The 22,643-nt window shown below is 46.3% G+C and overlaps 2 protein-coding genes and 1 long non-coding RNA gene across 3 annotated transcripts in view; 2 read left to right on the plus strand and 1 right to left on the minus strand.

Annotated features, from left to right (window-relative positions):
- LOC127305496 (ribonucleoside-diphosphate reductase large subunit) overlaps positions 1-9,971 on the plus strand; it is a 95,343-nt gene extending 85,372 nt beyond the window's left edge. The window contains exons 4-17 of the mRNA XM_051335916.2: positions 5,741-6,004; positions 6,091-6,331; positions 6,402-6,478; positions 6,645-6,815; positions 6,892-6,984; positions 7,068-7,217; positions 7,309-7,395; positions 7,476-7,640; positions 7,718-7,837; positions 8,673-8,875; positions 8,955-9,104; positions 9,190-9,337; positions 9,472-9,555; positions 9,675-9,971. Of these exons, the coding sequence (XP_051191876.1) occupies positions 5,741-6,004; positions 6,091-6,331; positions 6,402-6,478; positions 6,645-6,815; positions 6,892-6,984; positions 7,068-7,217; positions 7,309-7,395; positions 7,476-7,640; positions 7,718-7,837; positions 8,673-8,875; positions 8,955-9,104; positions 9,190-9,337; positions 9,472-9,555; positions 9,675-9,776 (2,055 nt within the window). The 3' untranslated portion in view covers positions 9,777-9,971. The remainder of the gene's footprint in view (positions 1-5,740; positions 6,005-6,090; positions 6,332-6,401; positions 6,479-6,644; positions 6,816-6,891; positions 6,985-7,067; positions 7,218-7,308; positions 7,396-7,475; positions 7,641-7,717; positions 7,838-8,672; positions 8,876-8,954; positions 9,105-9,189; positions 9,338-9,471; positions 9,556-9,674) is intronic.
- A 2,631-nt stretch (positions 9,972-12,602) lies between these two features.
- Positions 12,603-16,030, plus strand: LOC127305498 (uncharacterized). The gene is made up of 6 exons (XM_071821260.1): positions 12,603-12,863; positions 13,264-13,375; positions 13,621-14,389; positions 14,483-14,588; positions 14,814-15,013; positions 15,472-16,030. Exons 3-6 carry the CDS (start codon positions 13,710-13,712, stop codon positions 15,755-15,757), a joined length of 1,272 nt encoding a protein of 423 aa, XP_071677361.1. The 5' UTR covers positions 12,603-12,863; positions 13,264-13,375; positions 13,621-13,709; the 3' UTR covers positions 15,758-16,030.
- A 2,858-nt stretch (positions 16,031-18,888) lies between these two features.
- On the minus strand, positions 18,889-21,639 carry LOC127305502 (uncharacterized). Its single transcript, XR_011746245.1, has 3 exons — positions 21,139-21,639; positions 19,893-20,188; positions 18,889-19,185 (listed from the first exon to the last, which is right to left on the minus strand). It is a non-coding gene; the product is annotated as an uncharacterized lncRNA (long non-coding RNA).
- Between the last annotated feature and the right edge of the window lie 1,004 nt (positions 21,640-22,643).

Below are 22,643 nucleotides of genomic sequence, written 5' to 3' on the forward strand. Positions count from 1 at the left end.
ACTTGGAGTCTTGGGCGACAAGTAAAGTTGTCAGAGCATCTCCACTCGTCTCCCCGACGAGGCCCCCGAACGACGTTTTTTCCATCCGGACGGCGAAATTCGGCCCAGTCGCGCCCCCGGTTCCTCGATTTCGTCCGGATTTGGGCCTAAATTCATCCGGCGATCCCACGCCATCCCCGGCCCCTCGGGGAGCACTCGGGGACTCCGGACGAAACAAAAGCGCGCGAAACGGCGAGGAAACTTCCCGCGCGTCTGGTGGCCCCAACTTGTCAGCGAGAGACACCGATCGTCATCCTCATCGCATCGTCTTCCGCGCGCTGTAAAAGCCTACCGCCGGTCAGCATTCGCCGGCCGCGTAGCTTCCACGCGGCGAGTTAATGCAATCGCATCGTCTTCCGCGCACGCATCGTCTTCCACGCGACATTAATCGCCGGCGCCCGCCGCGCCTATTTAAGCCACTCCACTCGCCGCGACGCCCCTGCTCCACTCTTTCCTCCATTCTCCCTCCACTCACCCTCCACCTCCACCTCCAACGATGGCGTTCTACGATGACGACGGCGCATCCAACAACGGGTTCCCCCGCCGATCTCTCCACACGTGGGAGGGGCACCTCCTCCACCAGGCGGGGTACCCCTACCCGCCGGACACGAGGCCCCCAGGCGGCGGGTGGCGGCTAAGCGCTGGTGGCGTGCCAATCCCGCCGCCGCCTCAGGGCCACGCCCTCGACGTCGCCATCGAGGAGGCGAGGATGGGGATGACGGAGGAAGAACGCGCCAACCCGCGCCACCACCCCGAGAACTACACTCGGTGGAATTCGTTCTTTCTCCGGTGGTGGGAGCGCGAACTGGCGTCCTACGATGGCCCGCCACCTCCGCCTCCGCGCAACAACGCCGCGGGTCGCCGGCGTTGGTGGAGCGCGCCGGATAGGACGCTCCACAACGTCCTCGAGCACATCGAGGGCGGCAACTCGCCGAGGCTCACGATGCCCCCTCTATCAAGGGCATCGAACAGCTGGCAGCCACGGCGTATGGCTGCCAGTTCCTCGTCGTCCGGTTCGGCGGCGAGCTCGATCACCAGGTCGGCGCCATCCTTGGTGCCGGTGAAAAAGGAGTCGCCTTCCCCGCCGAGCCACCGCACGCGCGGCGGCGGCATCGTCATCCGCGAACCATCGACGGCACAAGGACGGCGCCGCCCCAAGCGCGACCACGACACCTTCGGCGAGCGGAAGCGCAAACCGGCGAAGGTGAAGGTCGAGGAGGAAGAAAGCGCCGAGGATGCCCCCATCCTCGAAGCCGTCATCGCGAGGTCCCTCCAGGACCTCGTACCCGCCGACAACGCCATGCCGCTCGACCAGGCCTGCGCCTGGTCGAGGGAGCAGTGGGAGAAGGAGGAAGCGGAGCGGCAGGCGAGGCACCTCCAGGACGCCGCTCGCTTCCGGCGGCCTGCGACTCCTCCATCTGGCGCCGTTGTCCCCGTCATCGACCTCGAAGCCTCCGACGACGAGCTGTACAAGCCATCGCCGTCCCCGCCTCGCACCAGCGGCCGGTGGGGAGACGCAGGCCAAGGCAGCAGCCAGGCGGCTTCGGCGCCGCCACAGTTCGACGACGACAGCTCCGACGACGATGGCGGCGACTACACGGTGTTCTACCGCCATTTCGGCATGTAGAGCGCCGTGTTTTCATATTTACAGTTGTATTCCCCCTAGCCGAATTCGAAATATAGTCGAATTCGGTCTCTATGTACGAACTTCGTCCTCTATATAGTAAATATCATTAAATTTAGTCTAAATTCGACCGTTTTATGCCGTAGTTTGTCAAGTTTCCGTTTTTCAAATTTAGATCGCCGTCTTCGCCTGAGATCGCGGCTGGGAAACTACTCCTCCCCACGCTAAATTTACGTCCAATCCGGACGTAAATTTCCCCGGATTTCGGCGTGGGGAGGGCAAACGAGTGGAGATGATGCTCTCACCCTCCCGCACCTAGTACGACACCTCCTGGATGACCGTAAACGTCAACATGTACCTATCGACTATGACCTCTGTCATAAGTTTCAAATCAATAGCTCATCCAGTTTGCTACACCATCTTGCAGACTCGTCGATGAATACACTTTATAATATGCTTGTTACAGATTTTAAGTAGTACTAACTAATAGAGACCTAGCTAGCTGAGCTGATTGTTATGCCACGAACGAAGCAAATAGCATCGGCCTCGCCCTTGGCATACACGATGCTAGCTGTTACCGGGCCCTGGGGCGCCGTGTAGACCGGTCGACGACCTTGTTGGTCATCCATCGTTTCCGGAGCCTTTTTACACGGAAGGAGAATTTCCTCTGGCTATGCACCCGGTGGCCGCGGCGATGGCCGCCGACCACACGTAGGCTTCATGCATGGTTGTGACGAGGATGTGGTGGTAGCCATAAAGAATGATCCCACATCCTTCGCCCTGGGCATCCTTGGTTTCTGTCGGTTCCTTAAACCAAATCGTTCACACAAGTTTAATTCTGTTTGACTGGCGTACACCGTAAAGATACGACATGGTATAACGGGCTGGTACGAGTTTTACTGGTTGGCATCGTCTCAAAAGACTACACATGAAGACCAAACACATGTAGCGGCCTCCACTTCCCGACGACGCCAAAGCCTGCGTTCATGCGGTACCTACAAGACCGGCGGGGACAACTCCGACGCGGGGGGACAGGCGCGGGAGCAGCATGCCGGTGGTGGCGAACAGCGCCAACAACAGCGAAAACGAGTCCGAGGACTACGGCGATGACGAGACCCATGCGTCCTCTGGGGCGACACCGGTGGCAACAGGAAGAGGACGCCCCCGAGGAGCAGACCGCACTACTGTACGTTCCTAATAACTGTACAACGGTACGACAGGAGCAACCTCGTGGGGAAGCTCAGCTTCTCCGCAAGCAGGGAGCCCGGCAAGTTCAGCCTCGAGTTCGGCAGCGGCGAGTTCATCCCCTCCGAGATGAAGCAGATCATGGCTGACGAGATGCTCGCAGAGATGGACCTCGCGGATCCAAAGCGCGAAAAGCGGTACGTAGGCCCGCACACATTCACAACCACTCGTGCACATTCAGCTAAACCAATGCCGGCAAGGACGCCAACAGCATGGCGCCGACGGGTTGGACGCTAGGGTCAGCCGCTCGAGCCCGGCAAGCTTGCTTATCTCCGGTGAACTATTTGGTGTCGAGGAGCAATGACCTAAGCGCCGGCACCCGGCCACCGCTACCGGCACGACGCCACCGAAGTTGTTCGTTGACAAGTTGAGGGGCTCCATGGCTGGCGAAAGCACAGTAAGGACCCCGGCCAAGTAATTGTTGGAGAGGTCGGCCAAACAGAGCTGGGAACAGGCATAGAGCACCACGTCGTGAAAGCCATTGTTGAGGTTGTTGGTTTACCTTGGTCCACTGGGTGCATGGCGTGCGGTTGCCCCAAACGCACGGCACGGGCGCAGACGGACGAAGACAGCTGATGCATGCGATAGGGCGGGTCTGTGGTTTACCTCGGTTCCAACCGGTCTGAACCCAGCAAATAATTTTTTGTATCACGATTTCAAACCAGAAACCGTTGACACGGTGCAGTGCGGCCTAGGCTGACGGTTTCAGCAGTTTCAAACCAAACTGTGCATCGGGTTACACATCCTTGACGAAAGAAGATGTTGAGCATGAGGGCATGGCAGCAAGCCGGCCGACATCGATCATCTATGTACAAGAAGGAAGCTATCGAGTACAACGGGTTTTGTATACTTGTATTCCCATATATTTTGGCAACAGAAACTCATGCAAAACAGAAAGAAACGCCGGATTGAAAGCTACGTACAACGGTCGCACAGATGGGCGCGCAGCCTCGCCACAACCCGTGGGCAAGCCGCATCCCGATCCTAGGCCCTCACTCTGGAGAACATTGTGTCGGCTTCGTCGCGGCGGTCGTTTTGGACCCCTCAACGTCGTCTAGTTTAATACGTAGTATACATTTGATAATGGGTTGCACCATGCTGAATTGATGCATCTCTTGAGGCAGTAGAACACCTCCTCCCCTATTCAATCTGCAAAACAAAACAGAGGGGCAAGCGTTAAGAAGCATGTAATCATCCGCTGAGTTGAGTAGGACAGAAACTGCAGTAGATCTCCACACGACATTTTAAGCTTGCCAAGCAATTAGCCAAAACCACTTGAGCAGGATTTAACTAGCTAGCTAGCTAGAAGATGGAGGAAGAACCAAAGTTTCCATGGAAAATTAAAAAGACGAGAGTTGCAAAGCCGTGGAAGCAATGGGGGAGAGGAAGATATATCATAGTTGATGTACGAGGCAAACCTGTCTCTTGACCTTGAAGTTGATGCGGCCCACTATCGCGCCCGACATCTCCAACTGCTCCCGACGAACGAGCTGTACCGCCACAGAGATAGATCAGGAGCAAAATGGCAATCTTTAGCTCCAGCTCGGGAGGACAGCACCACCGCCCGATTGGAGCTCCGCTGTTCTGCCACCAATAGCACCACCGCGACTGGATCGCCGCCAGCCACCATCACGACTGGAGCTGGTCCATGCCGTCAACACCGCCATCGCGAGAGATCTATATTTTTAGCACGACCTTGCTGGGCATGGGAGGATGGGAGCAACTGCGATTCGAGAGAATGAGAGAGCGCCAGCGACGTGACAGAAAGATCGCGGCGTCATTGCGTGCAAGGTATAAAGCGGGGGTGAAAGGGGAGCAGCGTCGGGTGGTGAACTCCGCCGACAAGGGTGAGGAAGAAAAATAAGAGGGACATCGGGGTCGTCACGGGGAAGAAGATCGTTGTCTGTATGGACCGCACGTTTGGTCAGGAAAAGCACGCGTGTTTTTTTTTGTGTGCAAAAATGGCAATCCAACACCTTTTACTAGTCAGAGACATTTGATAATGGATTGCACCATGCTATGGACGTGGGAGGATACCGGGTCACGGACCTTTTCAATTGCTTGTGCTCATTCACTCCTCACGCCTATCAAGGGGGATGAGATTCGTTGTTTGCTAGCACAGAAAGGGGTTTCACGTGCATGTATGTCACCTAGCTGCCTGTCTCACTCTCAACCCCTAGCCGAAAGCCAAAAGGCCAGCGACAAATAAAATCAGCCCAGTAGCGCAGCCACAAGATGGCCCAAACTGACGAAGCTCATGTGCACACATGTGTTCCCTTGCAATGTTTAGTCCCACCTTGCTAAGCTAGAGAGGTTGGAACCAACTTATAAGGGGCGTATTTCCTTGTCTCCTAGTTGGTAGAAACAAGATGGAGCCATACACTACGTGTATAGCGCGTGCGCTCGCGTGAATATTCGCGACTTAAGACTTTGGACGCTTGGCGCGCCGCGATTTAAGCTACCTTTTAATAGATTTTTTTTATTCTTAATGCAAATTTGTGCTATCTCTAGTGCTAGTGCAATAATTCTATCCAGTAAAACCTGTAGCTAACAACGAGTTCTTTGAACCGTACACGTTGAACATTTACAGGGAGCGCATAACCAGATAGGCCTAGCAATTCCTTCGTCATGCCGCCACGAAACGTTCCTCTCACGCCGGTAAATCTTGGCCCACCGTAGTCCACTGTCAGATACGACTGACGTGCAGTAGCTCTATTTATCCGCTCCCTGCGTGGAACCTAAAATATTGTACTGGCGCTAATCTTGTGATTATTATTTGTGTTGTTCATTGATTGTTGCTTATGGAATTTCTGGCTACTGTATCAATTGCAGAACGCTACTCGCTTGGACAGTGAGATAATTTATGATAGAGACTTTGACTACGACTACTTCGGTTTCAAGACGCTTGAGAGGTCTTACCTGTTGAAAGTTGGTGGAAAGGTTGTGGAAAGACCACAGCATATGTTGATGAGAGTTTCTGTTGGGATACACAAGGATGACATCGACTCTGCTGTCAAAACGTACCACATGATGTCTCAGCGCTGGTTTACTCATGCTTCCCCAACCCTTTTCAACGCTGGCACTCCAAGGCCTCAAGTACTGCACCACTACCATCTACTCTACAAGATTTCATTATTGATTCTCAAGCTGTATACTTATTTTTCCTATTCTTTGTGATGCAGTTAAGTAGCTGCTTTCTTATCTGCATGAAAGACGATAGTATTGAGGGAATCTATGATACTCTTTCTGAATGTGCTTCCATAAGCAAATCTGCTGGAGGAATTGGTGTCTCAATTCACAATGTCCGCGCTACTGGCAGTTACATTCGAGGAACAAATGGAACTTCCAATGGAATTGTCCCCATGCTACGTGTTTTCAATGATACTGCACGTTATGTTGATCAAGGTGGAGGCAAGAGAAAGGGTAAGTAGCATCAGTTAGTCAGCAGTTTTATGTGATTCTTAAGGGTTCCTTATGGACTTTTAATTTACAGGTGCATTTGCTATATACTTGGAGCCTTGGCATGCTGATATTTTTGAGTTCCTTGATCTAAGGAAGAACCATGGAAAGGTAAACACTCTTCAATATAACAAACTTTTGGGTAGAGACAATAGAAACTGATTACCAGCTTGGATTTACCTTTTGGCATTTGATCACCACTACCAAGCTGTAAGAATATGAGCCATGCTATTATCTTAATACCATCTTATCAAGCCTCAATATGTACAATCTACAGGAGGAGAATCGTGCCAGGGATCTTTTCTATGCTCTCTGGATTCCTGATTTATTCATGGAAAGGGTGCAAAGTAATGAGCAGTGGTCGCTATTTTGTCCCAGTGAGGCTCCAGGTTTGGCTGATTGCTGGGGAGACGAGTTTAATAATCTGTACAAGAAATATGAAAGAGAAGTAGGTTGAATCTGGATATACATATATTTATTTTAAGTAACTAAAGAATATTCAATAACCCAGTTACAAATTTCAGGGCAAGGCAAAGAAGGTTGTGTCAGCACAGTCTCTCTGGTTTGACATTTTGAAGGCACAGATAGAAACTGGAACACCATATATGCTTTATAAGGTATTTTGCAATTCTATCAACGCATGCCTTCTCCCACTGAAATATCCAATGGCCTGTCTTTGAAAATACTTAATGATGTGCAGGACTCTTGCAATAGGAAAAGTAATCAGCAGAATCTGGGCACAATTAAGTCTTCCAACTTGTGTACGGAGATAATTGAGTACACAAGTCCCACCGAAACTGCTGTTTGCAATCTTGCATCAATTGCTCTACCACGTTTTGTAAGGGAAAATGTATGTGTTGATGCCTACTCAATTCATTGGTCAGTTGGTGTAGTCCAGTGACTTGCGTGTTTAACATGCCACCATTTGCTTGATGTTTCAGGGTGTTCCTATAGAGTCACATCCAGCTAAACTTGTTGGCAGCAGTGGATCAAAAAACAGATACTTTGACTTCGATAAACTAGCTGAGGTTTGCTTGGCTCATTTTTACAGTGTATGATTCTGTCCCATTATTCTGATTGCTACTAACATATTTTTGGTGTACGGCAGATTACTTCACTTGTGACATGGAATCTCAACAAAATAATTGATATTAATTATTACCCCGTTGAGACAGCAAGGAGGTCAAACATGAGGCACAGGCCAATTGGAATTGGTGTTCAAGGCCTAGCAGACACTTTTATTTTACTTGGCATGCCATTCGATTCACCAGAGGTACATCCCAAGCTAACAAAAGTGGTGCTATCATTTTGTGCTTTGCTGATACACATTATAATGTAATTGTTTATCAGGCCCAGCAGTTAAACAAGGATATCTTTGAGACTATCTATTACCATTCTTTGAAAGCTTCTGCTGAGATTGCCGCAAATGAAGGTCCTTATGAAACTTATGTTGGGAGCCCTACCAGCAAGGTTTGTCTGATGTCTGTAAATATGCCTGTTATCTGTGCTGAGTATCTCGTGTGATTATGGTGAACCATGCATTTCACATAAAATCATTTTTTTCTCACCGTCAGTGGCTAGGTATTTAAGGTGATATCAGATTGTAGCATGATCTACTTATCAACTATGAAGAACTCAACAACTGTACCTGTGAGATAGGCCCTTCCCCATACAGCCTGTTCCCATCAACTATTGAGCTTAATTAACCGCTTAACTGAGAGTTTGTGCTAGTGCTAGTGCATAGTTAAACAAGGATATCTTTGAGACTATCTATAATCATGCTTTGAAAGCTGCTGGTGAAATTGCTGCAAAAGGTCCTTGTGAAACTTATGCTGGGAGCACAGTCAGCAAGGTTTGTCTGATGTGTGTAATATGCCTGTCATTTGTGCTGAATATATGGCGTGATTTGTACAACTATGCATTATTTCACATACAAAACTAACTGATGGTAGAAAACAATAAAATATTTCCTTGCTCACCATCAGCAGCAAAGTTTTTATGTAGATATCAGATTTTAGCATGATTTACTTATCAACTATGAAAAACTCCACAACAAATTTACCTGTGAGATAGGCCCTTCCCACTACTTCTGTCCCCATCAAACATAATTAACCACTAACTGCAATTTTGCAGTATCCGTATCTCTAGTGTAATAATTGTATTCAGATATTGGTATTCTTTCTCGAATTGTTTTTAATGGAACTCTTAGAGTTATGGATGTACAGTCATCAGACTGTTTTGTTCCTCTGTAGGATTTTAATAGCCAAATCCTATTTCTAAGGTTCTTGTCCATACACCTGTACAGGGCATTCTTCAACCTGATATGTGGAATGTAGTGCCATCAGAAAGATGGGACTGGCCAGCTGTAAGGGGGATGATTTCCAAAGTTGGATTAAGGAACTCTCTTCTGGTTGCTCCAATGCCCACTGCTTCTACTAGTCAAATTCTTGGCAACAACGAGTGCTTTGAACCATACACGTCAAACATTTACAGTCGAAGAGTTCTAAGGTTTGTATATCTGCTCCTTGTAGCGCTGAGCTGTTGAAATTATGATGATTAGATGACATACTTGCTTTTCTCTTGGCAGTGGTGAGTTTGTTGTAGTGAACAAGCATCTCCTCCATGATTTGACCGAGATGGGTGTGTGGTCTCCTGTTCTGAAGAACAATATTATCTACCAGGATGGCTCTGTCCAAAAGATCACTGAGATCCCAGACGATCTAAAAGCAATTTACAAGTATGTGAAATATGATCATCTCATGCTTTAGTTTTTAAAGGTGTCAGTTTATGCACATCTGAACTTTTCTATATCATTGAACCAGGACTGTTTGGGAGATCAAGCAGAAAACTGTTGTTGACATGGCTGTCGACCGTGGCTGCTATATTGATCAAAGCCAGAGCCTCAATATCCACATGGATCAAGCAAGCTCTGGGAAGCTGACTTCCCTGCACTTCCACGCTTGGTCAAAGGTTTGCCCTGGCTCTACCTTTCTGTAGTTTTACTGAGAAGTTCAGCAATTAGTGACATGTTTAGGTTGCTGATTTCCCAGAAAGCACAAGTGCATCGACAGAAACATAACATTTTTTTTCCTGTCATGTGCTAGGGCCTGAAAACTGGGATGTATTACCTGAGGACACGAGCTGCTGCCGATGCGATCAAATTCACAGTGGACACTAGTCTTCTGAAGGTGATAAGACAACTTACCCCAGTCCCTTTTTGGGTGCTCTGATGATCTGCAGATTTTACAGTGATTTTTGGTCAACTGTCAAGTCATCATTCTTACCATGAGTAACAACAAATATGCAGGATAAGAAGCTTGCCGAGGAGGAAGAGGATCTGGAGGCGAAGATGGCACAGGTGACCTGCTCCTTGAACAATCGGGAGGACTGCCTGGCCTGTGGAAGTTAGATTTGCTGTTCGCCCTTGTGACGCGCTACGCTGACCCATACAATTACTTTCCGCCGGCTAAGCTGCCTCTGCATGATGAACTCTGATTAAAGCAACCATTGTGCGCTCATGCATAGGCAGTTGGGCATTGTGCTTGTATATCACCTATATCTAATTAATGTATAATATTTGCATGGAACAGTTTTTATCTGAATAGTCCTGGTATTCTAAATCTATGGAATTGGCAGTAGCCAAGGGGTTCCATGGATTGCATTTTATTTCCAGATTTTTCTTGGACACTTTTGGTGTGATTCTGTCCATGCATAAATCAGCCAAGGGGTCTGTGAGCACGGACAGCACCGCCACCTGGTTTTACCACCGTGGCTGGCTGTGAATCAGATGTGGCAAGTGTCTAGAGTTTACCAATTTGGGACTTTTTCCCAAATTAAACCAATTTGGTTTGATTTTTCGTAATTCTAGGATTCTGTGTGTGAGACATGTGGTGCTTGTGGTTGGAAATCCTTGTTGAAGCATTGTAAGAAGACAAGATTATCTTCGAAGAATTGAATCAAAAGGTGGAAGATGAGCTTGAGCTAGCTCATGAGAAGGTGCATAAGATGGAGGAGTTCATGACAGCATTGAAGATGATAAGTATACAATAAAATGGAAAAAGATGCAATTGAAGTTGTAAATTGCCAACATTGTTGATGAGTACAAGAAGGATGTGAATGAAAAAAGGTTGAAGATAAGGATAGAAATTTGCCTTCGATATGCATTTGGTGCAACTGTGATCTTAGTCAAGATTGTAATTGCAATGATAGGTTCTTTCATGAAGCAGTTGTGTTTGTCGCTAAATCGAATTTAGGGAGCTATTTTACTTCTTTTGTAGTGAAAGAGCATTGCGAACCATCAATATATTTCTCCTCTCCTAAAAACTACAATTTAGAAGTGAGTTTCTCCTCTTCTGAAGATGCTCTAACAATAGTTAGAAAATGGCAAAAGTTGAAATGTAGACTCTGCAAATCCACTGCTTAACAATATCGTCTGACTATATATTACTGGTTGCCACTCGCCAAAACTACAACGCTACAGGACTTAGGTTGTTTAATCCGCGGATTCGGTGGACCTGGGTGCGCAACACCCGATTATGAAAAATTTTAAAAAAAACTGCTACTTCAAAGTTTTAGAAAATTTGAAAAATGCACGAATGTATATATTATCTTGATACTTAGTGGTGTAATGTTTCACGAAAAAATACGATAGCATGTGACCTACACAAAAATGAGAAAATAAAAATTTCTAATTCTTTGAACAGTATAAATCCAATCATTATACTGTCATTTGGACATTTTGTGACTTTCGTGTAGGCCATATACAATCATCGTGAAAGCTTACACGAATATGTATCAAGATAAATATGTACATGCAAAATTTTATTTTAAATAGCATTTTTTTTTCAATTTTTGTGAAACTGGGTGCGTTCCATTGGTATTTTTGCTCATGAACACAACTAATTTAGCTATGCTTTTGCTCCTCTGATAGTTTCGTGGTTCGTGGCCCGGTCCACGTGCTAACAAAATGAGGCAGAGAATAAAGCATGGCATAATCTTACCAAATTTTTGAGCTATCTTTTCCTCACCATTTTGTTCGTATCCTCCATGGAATGTCCAATGGCACACGGTTCAAAATTTAATAAAACCAAGTAGGAATATTAGTAGAGTGGACACTATTTTTCGTGTCTTAACTTTAATTTCTTGAGCGCGCGTAGGACTCACGCCTCACTGTCCCTGCACAAAGCTCACGTGTAACACGTGCCGGAAAATGGTACCGGAGGCCCCGCGCCGCGGGCTCGCTTAATATTGACACGCTCTCAACTCTAATTAAACATATTTTTGTGGACTTGTACGCCCTCGTTGCTATATATAAATAAATATAGCGGAGCGAAAATCTATTTCAAGATACTTGTACAATTTTTTGTTATGTTTTAATCTATTTTCTAGATATTTTTTTTGTTTCGTATTAATATATATTCTAGTTTGTAGTCAACAAAAATATAGAAAACGAAGCGGTCTTGCTTTTCCTATTAGAAAACAACCGAGGGGAGAGAGAAAGAGAGCTGGAGGAGGAGGTTAAAAAGGTAGGGTTTGGATTACCCTTGGGTCGCCCACATGGCAACACAAGGGAAGTTCAGAGTCTTACATCTCAGGGTGAAAACCCAAGGTCTGGCCTTAACTGGTTGTGTCTGACAATGATCTTGTTCGAGACATTATTTTGAGAGTGAGAATTATCTTCAGGGTGAAAACCTAAGGTCTTTGGTCGGGCGACGACGATGTTGGTGCACTGTTTCCTTCTTGGAGGCGTCACTTTTGGAGAGTCTGTACTTCAGGTGTTGTCACGATGGTGGTTGTATTGCTGTTGCTAGGTCTAGAAGATTGTAGCGGGACTTTTATTTCTTTGTTTTCTTTACTCTTTTTTAGTCGTGTGCATCCGTACTGTCACTAGGGTGTGAGGTTGTTGCAAAAACTGAGTGTAATTGGTATCTTTTAATATTAATATACTTCCTTTATCAAAAAAATTGCCCTAAGAGTGCCTCCGCATGTTCTCGGTCATCTAGAAACATGTGAAGCGTGTGCGCATCTCGTGTGGTGGTGTACATGCACAAATTTCGTGATTATTTTATTCTTTAAGAATTAATACTTATTTTTATTTTTAGAAATATTCTTTTTGAAAGAGTAACACTCACTTTTCACAATAAAATAAAATTAACAAGAGGGTATATTCCTAGTATATTGGACTATATACCCCATACTAGGGAGAGAGTCGAATCTAGGAGGAAAGAAAATAAAATACTCCCACCAAGGCACCAACTTGGACCAGGTTCCCTCAATTTCCGAATTCGAGAGCGGGTGAGGTCGGGTCGGGTGGGCAGCGACGGACGGCGCCGTCGCCCGCCTCCCTCAATTTCCGAATCCGATTCGATCTCCGGCGCGGCCAGGCCTTCAAAACTCGCTTGCAGCGGCCAGACCTATTTTTATCTCCTCCTGCCAGGATTGCTCCATATCTCGGCCGCGACGGATTTCCTCATCAGATTCCTACTATCCTTGCCTGGTACGCTCCCGCCCTCTTCCTCCCTCGTTCTTATTTGGTTTGCGTTCTTGCTTGCTCCGTGGATCTATTCTTCTTTTTTTCCCTGCTCCGATTTCCTTCTTGCAAAGTCCTCTTTCTTCCAGCTTTTCTGGAAGGGATTTCAGGATAATATTTTCCTCTCTTTCTCCCTGTTCTCCGCATACTCCTGCAATGGCGGAGCAAGAAAGCGTGTTTCCCCTACCACTCCGCAATTAGAAGTCTGCGTACGCAGATCGCCGCCACCAATCATGCTCCCACCGACCACCGTCCTCCCTCCCTCCCTCGCATTTTTGAAAAAGAAAAGCTTCCTTTTGTTTTCTCTTTTGCTTGTGGATCCCACGAAAAGGACTGGTCAAATTAAACCTCCACATCATGTATGCAGGAGGAGCAAGGTAGCAGGCGACCTCCGCCGTCCACAGGGCTCGGCTGTCAATTCAACTTTGACAGCCAGCCCAGTCCTGCTCCAATTCCAGCCAGGAGATCGATTCGACTAGGTAAGCAACAAACAAATTCCTAATCTTGTTATATATATTCCATGTATTGACCCTGACAAAGACGTGTACTAGGCCTCACATGGTCTGGGTTCGTTAGGTGAATTGGGGCACACAAATGTCGTGGCACACATATTTTCTGTGTATTATTGTTCTGCAGTTGAATTCAGTTCAATTCAATTTATGTGAACCGCGTGCAAGGACCGACATCTAACTCTATTCTTGCTGTTGTTTCTCTTCTTCTCAAGACTCAGGGCAGGGGAAGGCAAATAAATACTAGTAGCAGAAACCAGCTCCTTCTCATTGGCAGAACCTGGTTACTATAAGTCAGGCAGTTATGGCTTTCTTCTCGGCCCCCCTCCATCGACCCCTCTCCGCCATGGCGGTCGCTGCCTTCGCTGCGGTCACCTCCATCGAACTGCCCGACAGGCTATCCCACCACCACAGGCTCATCGACGCCAATGCCGGCACCGTCATGCCCCTTCCTCCATCCACCAAACCAGAACCTGCACCATCTCTGCCTTCAACCTCAGCGCTGTCCGGGCTACAGTCCTTCCCACGCAGCCACCACCAGGCTGCGTTTGACCTGGCCGCGAAGGCACCCGTCGCGTCCTTGCCGGTCATCAACATGGTGTACCAGTACGCGAGGTTCACCAAGGCCGAGGGCGCGACGGCTGCTATCCCTTCCTTGTCAACGGATGCTCTGTACCGCTGGCATCTGCCACACCCTGGGGCGCGTAGTGGCTCATCTGATGACAGGTCGCAGACCGTGGTGGTTCTGCTTGGGTGGCTGGGCTCGAAGCAGAAGCATCTCAAGAGATATGCTGAGTGGTACACCTCCAGGGGGTTCCATGCTGTGACGTTCACGCTGCCCATGTCTGACATCGTCAGCTATAATGTCAGAGGGAAGGCTGAGAAGAACGTCGAGATGCTCTCCGAACATCTCGCCGATTGGGTCAGGGAGGAGGACGGGAAGAAGATAGTCTTCCACACTTTCAGTAACACCGGCTGGCTTTGGTACATGCATCTTCTTTTGGATTTATCACAGCAAGAATTAACTGAAACCTTTGGTTTTCTTAAGCTTATGAGTCCTTTGTGTGTTTGTTGCAGCTATGGTGTGATACTGGAGAACTTGCAGCGGCAAGATCCTTCCGCAGTGCACAAAATTAAGGGTTCCATAGTCGATTCAGCGCCTGTTGCTGTCCCTGATTCTCAGGTAAAAACTGTAGCTAACCTCAGGTGAACGGAATTAAATGGTTATGGTTTACTTTGTTATTTTTCCACATCCAAATTTCATTGTTTATCAGAAAAATGTATTTCATATTTGCTATCGTTTACTCGTATATTCCCTGGTCATTTTTTTTCTCGCATATCACATAGAAAAAAGGTTTGTTGGAACCTAAACATAGTTACTAAATTTTGTGTTTTTTACTGAGCTCAGGTTTGGGCTCTAGGTTTCTCGGCGGCTATCATGAAGAAACACAGCGTAGCAACAAAAGGAGCTATATCAAACGATACAAGGTCTGACGTCCTAGTTGTGGAGTCTCAAAGAGATCTGAAGCCAGCAGCAACCGAGGCCGTTCTACTATCTGCATTGGAGAAGTTTTTTGATGTTGTTCTGAACTATCCAGCCATAAATAGGTATGTATCCCATTCACATATGCATGAGTGGTTTGCATTTTCAGTCCTATTCTCCATGCCTTTTCAATGTTTCTGTTTGTAAATGTGAGGCGTGGCCTCTGACTTGTATATATGAGTTCAATGTTTGATTGGCGCTTGCATAATTACTCTGGTCATCATTCATTATATCATGCCATGGCTCATGATGTAACTGTCTTTGTAGCCTAATATAATAAAATACCTATTATAGAGTAGATGCACTAAACTATGACATGGTTCGGTTGATCAACATATCTCTACGTGTTGACAACAGGCTTCATCATGTTATTGGTGATTACGCCAGTATTTCTGCCCCTGACAGTTGATAAAGAAAAAAAACTACCTATTATTGAAATAGCACACCAGTGCTCAAGATCCTAATCCTAAATGCAGTGAAACGACTACATGGCAGTTCACTGACCATCTTGTTTTTTTTACAGGAGGCTATCCGGTGTTATGGAGATTTTGTCCTCGAACCAACCAAACTGCCCCCAGCTGTACATATACAGCTCTGCCGACCGGGTCATCCCCGCAAAGTCAGTGGAGTCATTCGTGGAGAGCCAACGAAAAGCGGGGTGTAAGGTGAGGTCGTGTGACTTCGTGTCGTCTCCTCACGTCGACCACTACCGAAGCAATCCGGGTCTCTACACCTCTGAGCTAACCAAGTTCTTGGAGGACTGTGTGCTGACCCGTCGGGCGGACGAGTCGTCGTCATCTCTGCCATAGGATGTTCGTGCAACAGTATGAACAAATTTGTTCCTGGTTATCCATTACAATGTACCAGGATTATATGACAATTGATTATACATCTGACCCGATTTTTTTTTTTCACTCGTGGGTTAAGTTTAGGAGGCACAACTGTACAAAACTTGAGAGAGGGAAGCAAAACAAAATTGTGGCTTGCTGTTCGTTCCATTGCACAAATCATTCATTTGTCTGGATGAGAGATCTAATGTTTCTTTGTGAATACTCTAATGACTAGTTATTGTGTCTCGACAACTTACTGTTCGTTCCATTACACAAATCATTCATTTGCCTGGATGAGAGACCTGCTGTTCTTTGTGAATACTCTAATGACTAGTTATTGTGTCTCTGTTTGAGGTTCTTGCTTTGATTCCGCATAGTTTTCGTGGCAATTGATTAAGCTTTTGTTTCTTCTGTTATGCTAAAAGGATGTTGAGCTGTTTCTGGTGCTCTTAATTTTCTGAATTATTATGGATAAACAAAATTGTAAACTGAGATCATAGTGCCTATTTTTATGATAAGGAATTTTGATGCGATGATGATGCATGACCCTGACGCCGTGGAGCTTGTCACCGACGCCTCCCTCGACCAGCAGCTCACGGTTCTCCGAGATCGATGGGGAGATAGAGCTCGATCTGGCCACGGGCGAGTCCCTCTCGGCGCTTGAGGTGGTTCGGAAGTGAGGGAAGGACCTGTCAAATAATCATCTACGGTAAACATGACTGGCTATTGGAAAGTTTTAGCTGTCTGGATTCAAAGAAAACGAAATTGGGCTGTTCTACCAAGTATGGCTGGCGCGTAACGATACAAGAAAAGCACCATCAGTATTCAGTTTGAGTCAGTTCTCTGCCGGAGGAAGATAAAGCTCAGAGCTCAAGGAAGGGTGAAGCTGGGTTTCAAATCACGAAGGGAGGTTGCTTCGTCTTTACTCTTTACGAGTAGGCCGTCATGTATGGCTGCTTTAGCCACCTGCTGGGCTGAGTTGCCTGAGTTTGACTGTAAACAATGCCTACTATTTGAATGAAAGATCGGAGGTTCTCAAGAAAAGAAAAAGCTCTCTGCCAGAGAAGCCAGCTTTCTGTAGGCAAGAATGACGGATAGCCAGAACGGATGATGAGAAGATCGATTGCCTTAGTCGAGGAGTGGCATAGGTTCACACTAAAGTCCTGGCGTGCAAACATGCGGTGGAACTAGCGAAGGAGCTAGGCTGCAGAAAGTTATTCATTCTGGAGACTGACAACACGGCCAACACAGCAGCGTGTAAGATCGAAAACTCGGTTGTACGCCCGAGCTTGAGTGCACCTTATATCATTTCCACATCATACCATTGATTTCCTTAGCTTACGTCATATCCCAATTTGTATAATCTTTGGTAATCTTTCTAACCAATACAGGGCAGCAACCAGCCAACCACCTCAATCGTATGCAGCGCAGCCATGGTAAGCCAAAAGGCTATAGTAGCACGGTACGCCCGGGCTTGGGTGCACTCGGCTGGTGAGTGGCTGTGGTTAATCGCCAAGCAATCAATGCTGCCCATTTTCTAATGATATACGGTGTGTTGAAATTGCAATACACGTCTTCTTGGTCTAGTCTGGTAGTACAAACTTTAATAAGGACAGTTGGTACGCTGTAGAAAAATAAATTTCCGCCGATGAGAACCTGTACCGCACAGGCAAACCATTGGAGTTGTGGAACATCATGGACCATTTTTCATTCGTTCATTAGTAAACGGAGGTTTTTCATGTGCCAGCCGTGCAATGTGTATTAGTCTAAACAGGTACAGTACGAGGTTGGGAAGGTGAAAAGTGCTAATTAGAGCCCGGGCTCTTTGAAAAATTTGAAAACTTCCAAAAATTTCAACTATATACAGTACCAGCGTGCAAATTTTTAATGTGAAATACCTAGTATTGTAGATACAGCAAAAAAGACAAATTGGACAATTTTTTGAACATTCAAAAGGGACACTATTCATGCTTCTAGATCTGGATTTTTGTTACTCCCTCTGTCGCATGAAATATGTCTTAATTTTGTCTAAATTTTGAGACAAAGTTAAGACACCAAATTTAGACAAAGTTAGAGCATCTCCAGTCGCGTTCCTCAAACCGTCCCCCAAAGGGATTTGGGACGCGTCGGACAAAAAAACGTTCCCAACCGCGTCCCCCAAAGTCGCTTTTTGTTCGGCGCGGCCCGATACGGTGTCCGGCGCCCCGAGGCCATCCCCGCCACGAGGGGACGCTCCGGGCACGCCAGACACAACGAAAAGAGAGGCGAGGCGTGGCGGGACCGACGCGTCAGCGACTCACGGACGGACGCTCAACCGCCGCCTACCTAGGGACGATGCAATAGCCGGGAAGTGGAACCGTCGCATTGGCAACCGCGTTGATCGACGCGCGAACCTGCTGAATGGAGCGCGTACTCTGCGGAAGAGCAACCGCCGGTCTCTTTGATATTTGTGCCGCCGGTCATCCACGCTCAATAAGACCCGTACGTAGGCGCTTTCGGATCTTCAATCGATCGCCATTCATCCAAGCTTCTCATGATGAGCGACCTCTCCGGGCTTCCATGATGCAACGATGATTCCCCGCCGCCGGGCCGAGGCTGAGGAGGAGGAAGAGGTTGAGGAGGCGGCGGCGGCCCGGGCGAAGGCGGAGGCGAAAGCGAAGCAGAAGGCGCAGCCGACGAGCTCCGTCGACGACGAGGAGGACACAAGTTCCTCCGATGCGTCGCATCGGACGACATCGCCTCTTCGGAAGAGGTGACGAGCAGGAAGCGCCACCGGAGGACACTTCTTCTATATACTAAATAAAAAAAGTATTTTAAAGTTTGAGGGCGGCGTTTGGAGGACACGGCTGGGAAGCGACGTCCCCCAAACGCGACACGAATGAAACACGTCCCCCAAATGCTCGATCCGGATGCGTTTGGGGGACCCAACTTGAAAGATGCTCTTAAGGCATGTCTAATTATTTTTATCGAATCAAGGACATAATACAAGATATTTCGTACTGAAAATTCTTTATAAATTTCCAGTGTAAGCACCAGAAAAGCTATGATGTTGCGAATGGTTATCCATCTGTGTAGTTTTGTTCAGATCCATGTAAGTCTTCTTACTGGTGTTAGCAGAATAAAATGTAAAACAGTTGAACATGGATGTCTTTGATTTAGATGAGATTGTCCAGCAGTGAACGTAAAGATTGCAGGCTCTGGGGATCTTGGAGTTTTGATATACTACTAATGGATTTAGACATAATTTACATGTTCGGGCATCTACACAAGTGTGGCAGCATTGCTTAATCCAACATGGTAAGTTCAATGTTAGCAGCGTGGAGGCGATCTTCAGCAAAACTGGATGCGCTCCCTTGCATCATCATTACTTTGTGTAATATCATTCATCCGTGGTTATCAATATTATCCTGTGATATGTTGCAAGTAAAATAACTTGTCAGCTATGTTGTGGAACCCCACAGCAACAGCCAAGATTGGTAGCTACTTTTTTTTTCAGGCTGGATAAATATATAAAAGAAATTGATAACCATAGAAATCATATAAAGGTAAGACCTTGCAAACTGCTAATTTCAAGTCTTAGACACCAGTTTTTCACAAAAAAGATGTGCAGATATCGGATTCATCACTGTAAAAAACATTTGAATACAGTCGTGGCATCACGCATATTCTTGTTACTACAATATTTACATAGGAAATAAGGAGGAACGTTCAAGCAGCGTAAAATGATAACCTCCTGTAATGGGTGTACTAGTATAGGGAATCGCTTTGACAAGTTGAATTTATCGACTTGCCAGTCAGCGAAATATTTCTAGATGCATTCAAATAAATCTTTTTGGATTAAATTTGCAGTTAGTTTTAGCTTCTTTGTTGCGTTTAATCCTCAAGATCCAGTGGTAGGGTCCATGACATGAATTATTTTCTTCGGCGTTTCAAAAGAAAAATTGTACAAGCTGTCAAGTAGAAGTAAAGGAGTGTGGAACAACATGGAGAAGTGTTTTATAATCTAAATTATTTTGGATTTGTGGGAAGGTATGTGTGCATTAGTAACATAAATAAATGCATTTGTGTACTGATTAATTGGTAATATATAACATTATAGTGTAGTGCAACTCACCAGCCAGCAAGAGTTTACGGTAAACCCCTGTTTGACAAATTGGTTTGGGATAGATGCAATATTTGAGTAATTCATTACTGCCACCACATCTACCTGTGATTAGATGATGGATTATGGTTAATGACGTTAATAAGTAATGTGGTGTAATTTCCTAACTAATTGGGTTATAGTGCTAGATATGTAAGCTAAAAATGGTGCGAATGGGATAGATTTACATAAATTATGGTTCAAGATGACAGCTCAAATGAGAAATCCATGCCATGATGCATTCTGTGATGTTGATCTGCATTATTCGCCTGATTATACAAGAGAAAAGCTTGTGATCCATTGGGTGGTTCCAATTAACAGTTCCTGATAACAATTCCAAGAATGTCTACTAATCTAGGGTACTCATGTATGATCCATGACTTGACGAAATGAAAATCGTGGATCAATTAAAAGTTATGTTTACTTGAGAGATAATTAACAACAAATATACAATGTGCAACACTCACATTTCTGCAAGAACTTCCAGTAATTTGGAGAGGTATGAAAATAATCTCGCATAGCTAGTAAATAGAGGTGTGTGAAACTGGATGCATAAATTATTTATATGCTAAATTAGGGTAGTTGTGGTAATTGTAGGTGGGCTAGCGACAGTAAATAAACTAGATTTTTTGACAATGGCGAGAAGTTATATATGCAGGTGCTTAATTACAACTGGACGGTGTCCGGGTTATCTTATAAGATTGTCTATTTGTGTGAGGAACTGTAGTGATTGTTAGTTCGTAGAGTACGAGTTTAGACTCAAACGTAATATTCAGGTCAACAAAAATAAAAGGGGTATATATCAATAATTTCGGCAATGTTTACAGTGAGGGAGTTATTCAACTAGAAGTTAGTTATAATCTAAAGGCATCTTCAATGGGGAGACCTATTTCGGACACAAAAATGTCCATTATTGTCCAAAATGGGTCGCCCTGGACAAGAGTCTGCACAACCGGCAGACCTATTTGGACAAAAACTTGTCCGTTTGTTTAGTCAATAACAAAGGGGGTCTACATGTCATAGACTCTATAATTTCCTATTCTGCTGAAATCAGTATATCTGAAACAATTGCAATCAAAATTTGCACTGAATCACATACAGCTAGCAAATTCTAATTATGCGTACTAGTACAACATTTTACCAGATAACAGAAAAAGAGCATCACCCAAAGAGCTAGCAGATAGTGCATAGATTAGCTAGTGCATCATGTACTGATTACCTAGCAGCCAGGGACGAAGCTCCACAAAGAGTGCTATGGTGTCACCTCTACTGGAATGGGGTCAGGTTATCCAAGACAGCAGCGCCGACCTGCTCCGTCCCTGTTAGCACCTGATGCGGACGACGTGGGGGCGCGCACCACAGCCATGGGCACGGACCGAGCGAGCCTCACGCGCACAACCACGAGCTCCTCTGGCCGCGGGGAGAGGGCCTAGCAGGGAGACGCCGATAGCAACCGCGACCTCGTCAGGGCGGCGGCGGCTGGTGGCGCCGTCGGTCGGGGAGTCGCGGCGGGGCCGGCCAGAGCGGAGGCGGTGGCCGGTGGGGATCGAGATGCGCTTCGACACGGGATTAGAGTTGAGAGAGAAGAGGAAATAGAATGGGCCTGACTGCTTTTCGACCTCCATGTTCTATGATGCATACGAGTGAGGTGGTTGGGGCTATCCAGGCTCTGTATTTCATCAGGCTGTCTATACAAAATTATACACAACGTGTTATGACGTAGGCTTATGAAACGGATGGTCTGATAGGGATTCGATAAAAGGAGCACCCAAGCTCGGGCTGCCTTCAGAGTTTTCGCTATGTTCATACGTTGATAAGTGTATATATAGGCACCCAATGTCCGACGTGAATTTTTGGCACATGGATGCTATGCACCCTATAAATTCTAAAATTCAGGGTAATTTTAAATACTGAAACAAAATTTGAATCCTCCTAAAAACAAAAGATGATTAAATATTGTACTGCGTATTGGATGAAAAAGATAAATTTATGACAAATATAAGGTGAATCGTGCCTAGACGTGGGGCTTGTTCGATTTTGTCTTTTTGTCATTTTGAACCCAAACATTTTATCCAAGTGCAACATTTCATCATCTTGTTGACTCCAATGAGAGCATCTCACGGCGCCTCCCAAATAGACGTCGGCATTTGCTGATACTTGCGTATGGGGGACGCGCACATTCTTTGAAGGCTTCCTCACACCGACAACCATAATAGGATTTTTTGAATAAAAAACACACAAACATGGATAGAAATTCGAATTTAAGGTTTTCCAATACAAGTCTAAGCTAACATCCGGCCACCAAATCGCCGTCATTCATCATAATCCTGCACCCAAAAAAATAGTCTCGTGCTTCAAGGCCAAATGATCACACGAAGGGCGTCATCGGAGGTCGCACCTCAACGATGTCCTCCTCGCACTACTAGGAAAAAGCCTATAGGTGGAGGCAATATGTGCGGCGCACCACCTTGCACGTGCGCCGGTGGGAAGTGTTGCAGCGCACCCCTTTTCCGCCGCGCCGGCGATGGAGGCATATCGCCGGCGCACCTTCGGAAATGACGCGCCGGGGACAAAGTTTAGCGGGGGCTCGGCGATTCGGGCCAAAGCCGGGGAAACATTGCGGCGCACCAGCCCAGGAGCGCACGGCGGTAAATTTCTATTGCCGGCGCGCTCTGGGCTGGTGCGCAACAGCGTTTCCTGGGCCTGGGCTGGCGTATAGAGCCG

This window comes from Lolium perenne, chromosome 6, assembly GCF_019359855.2.
Source record: "Lolium perenne isolate Kyuss_39 chromosome 6, Kyuss_2.0, whole genome shotgun sequence".
NCBI classification, from domain to species: domain Eukaryota; kingdom Viridiplantae; phylum Streptophyta; class Magnoliopsida; order Poales; family Poaceae; genus Lolium; species Lolium perenne.

What these genes read in the sequence shown, in the direction of transcription:
- LOC127305498 (XM_071821260.1), top strand. Translation starts at nt 13,710, where the DNA reads ATGGCTTTCTTCTCGGCCCCCCTCCATCGACCCCTCTCCGCCATGGCG. An exon ending in TTGCTGTCCCTGATTCTCAG is followed by an intron (nt 14,589 to 14,813) that starts GTAAAAACTGTA and finishes TACTGAGCTCAG; the next exon opens with GTTTGGGCTCTAGGTTTCTC. An exon ending in AACTATCCAGCCATAAATAG is followed by an intron (nt 15,014 to 15,471) that starts GTATGTATCCCA and finishes TTTTTTTTACAG; the next exon opens with GAGGCTATCCGGTGTTATGG.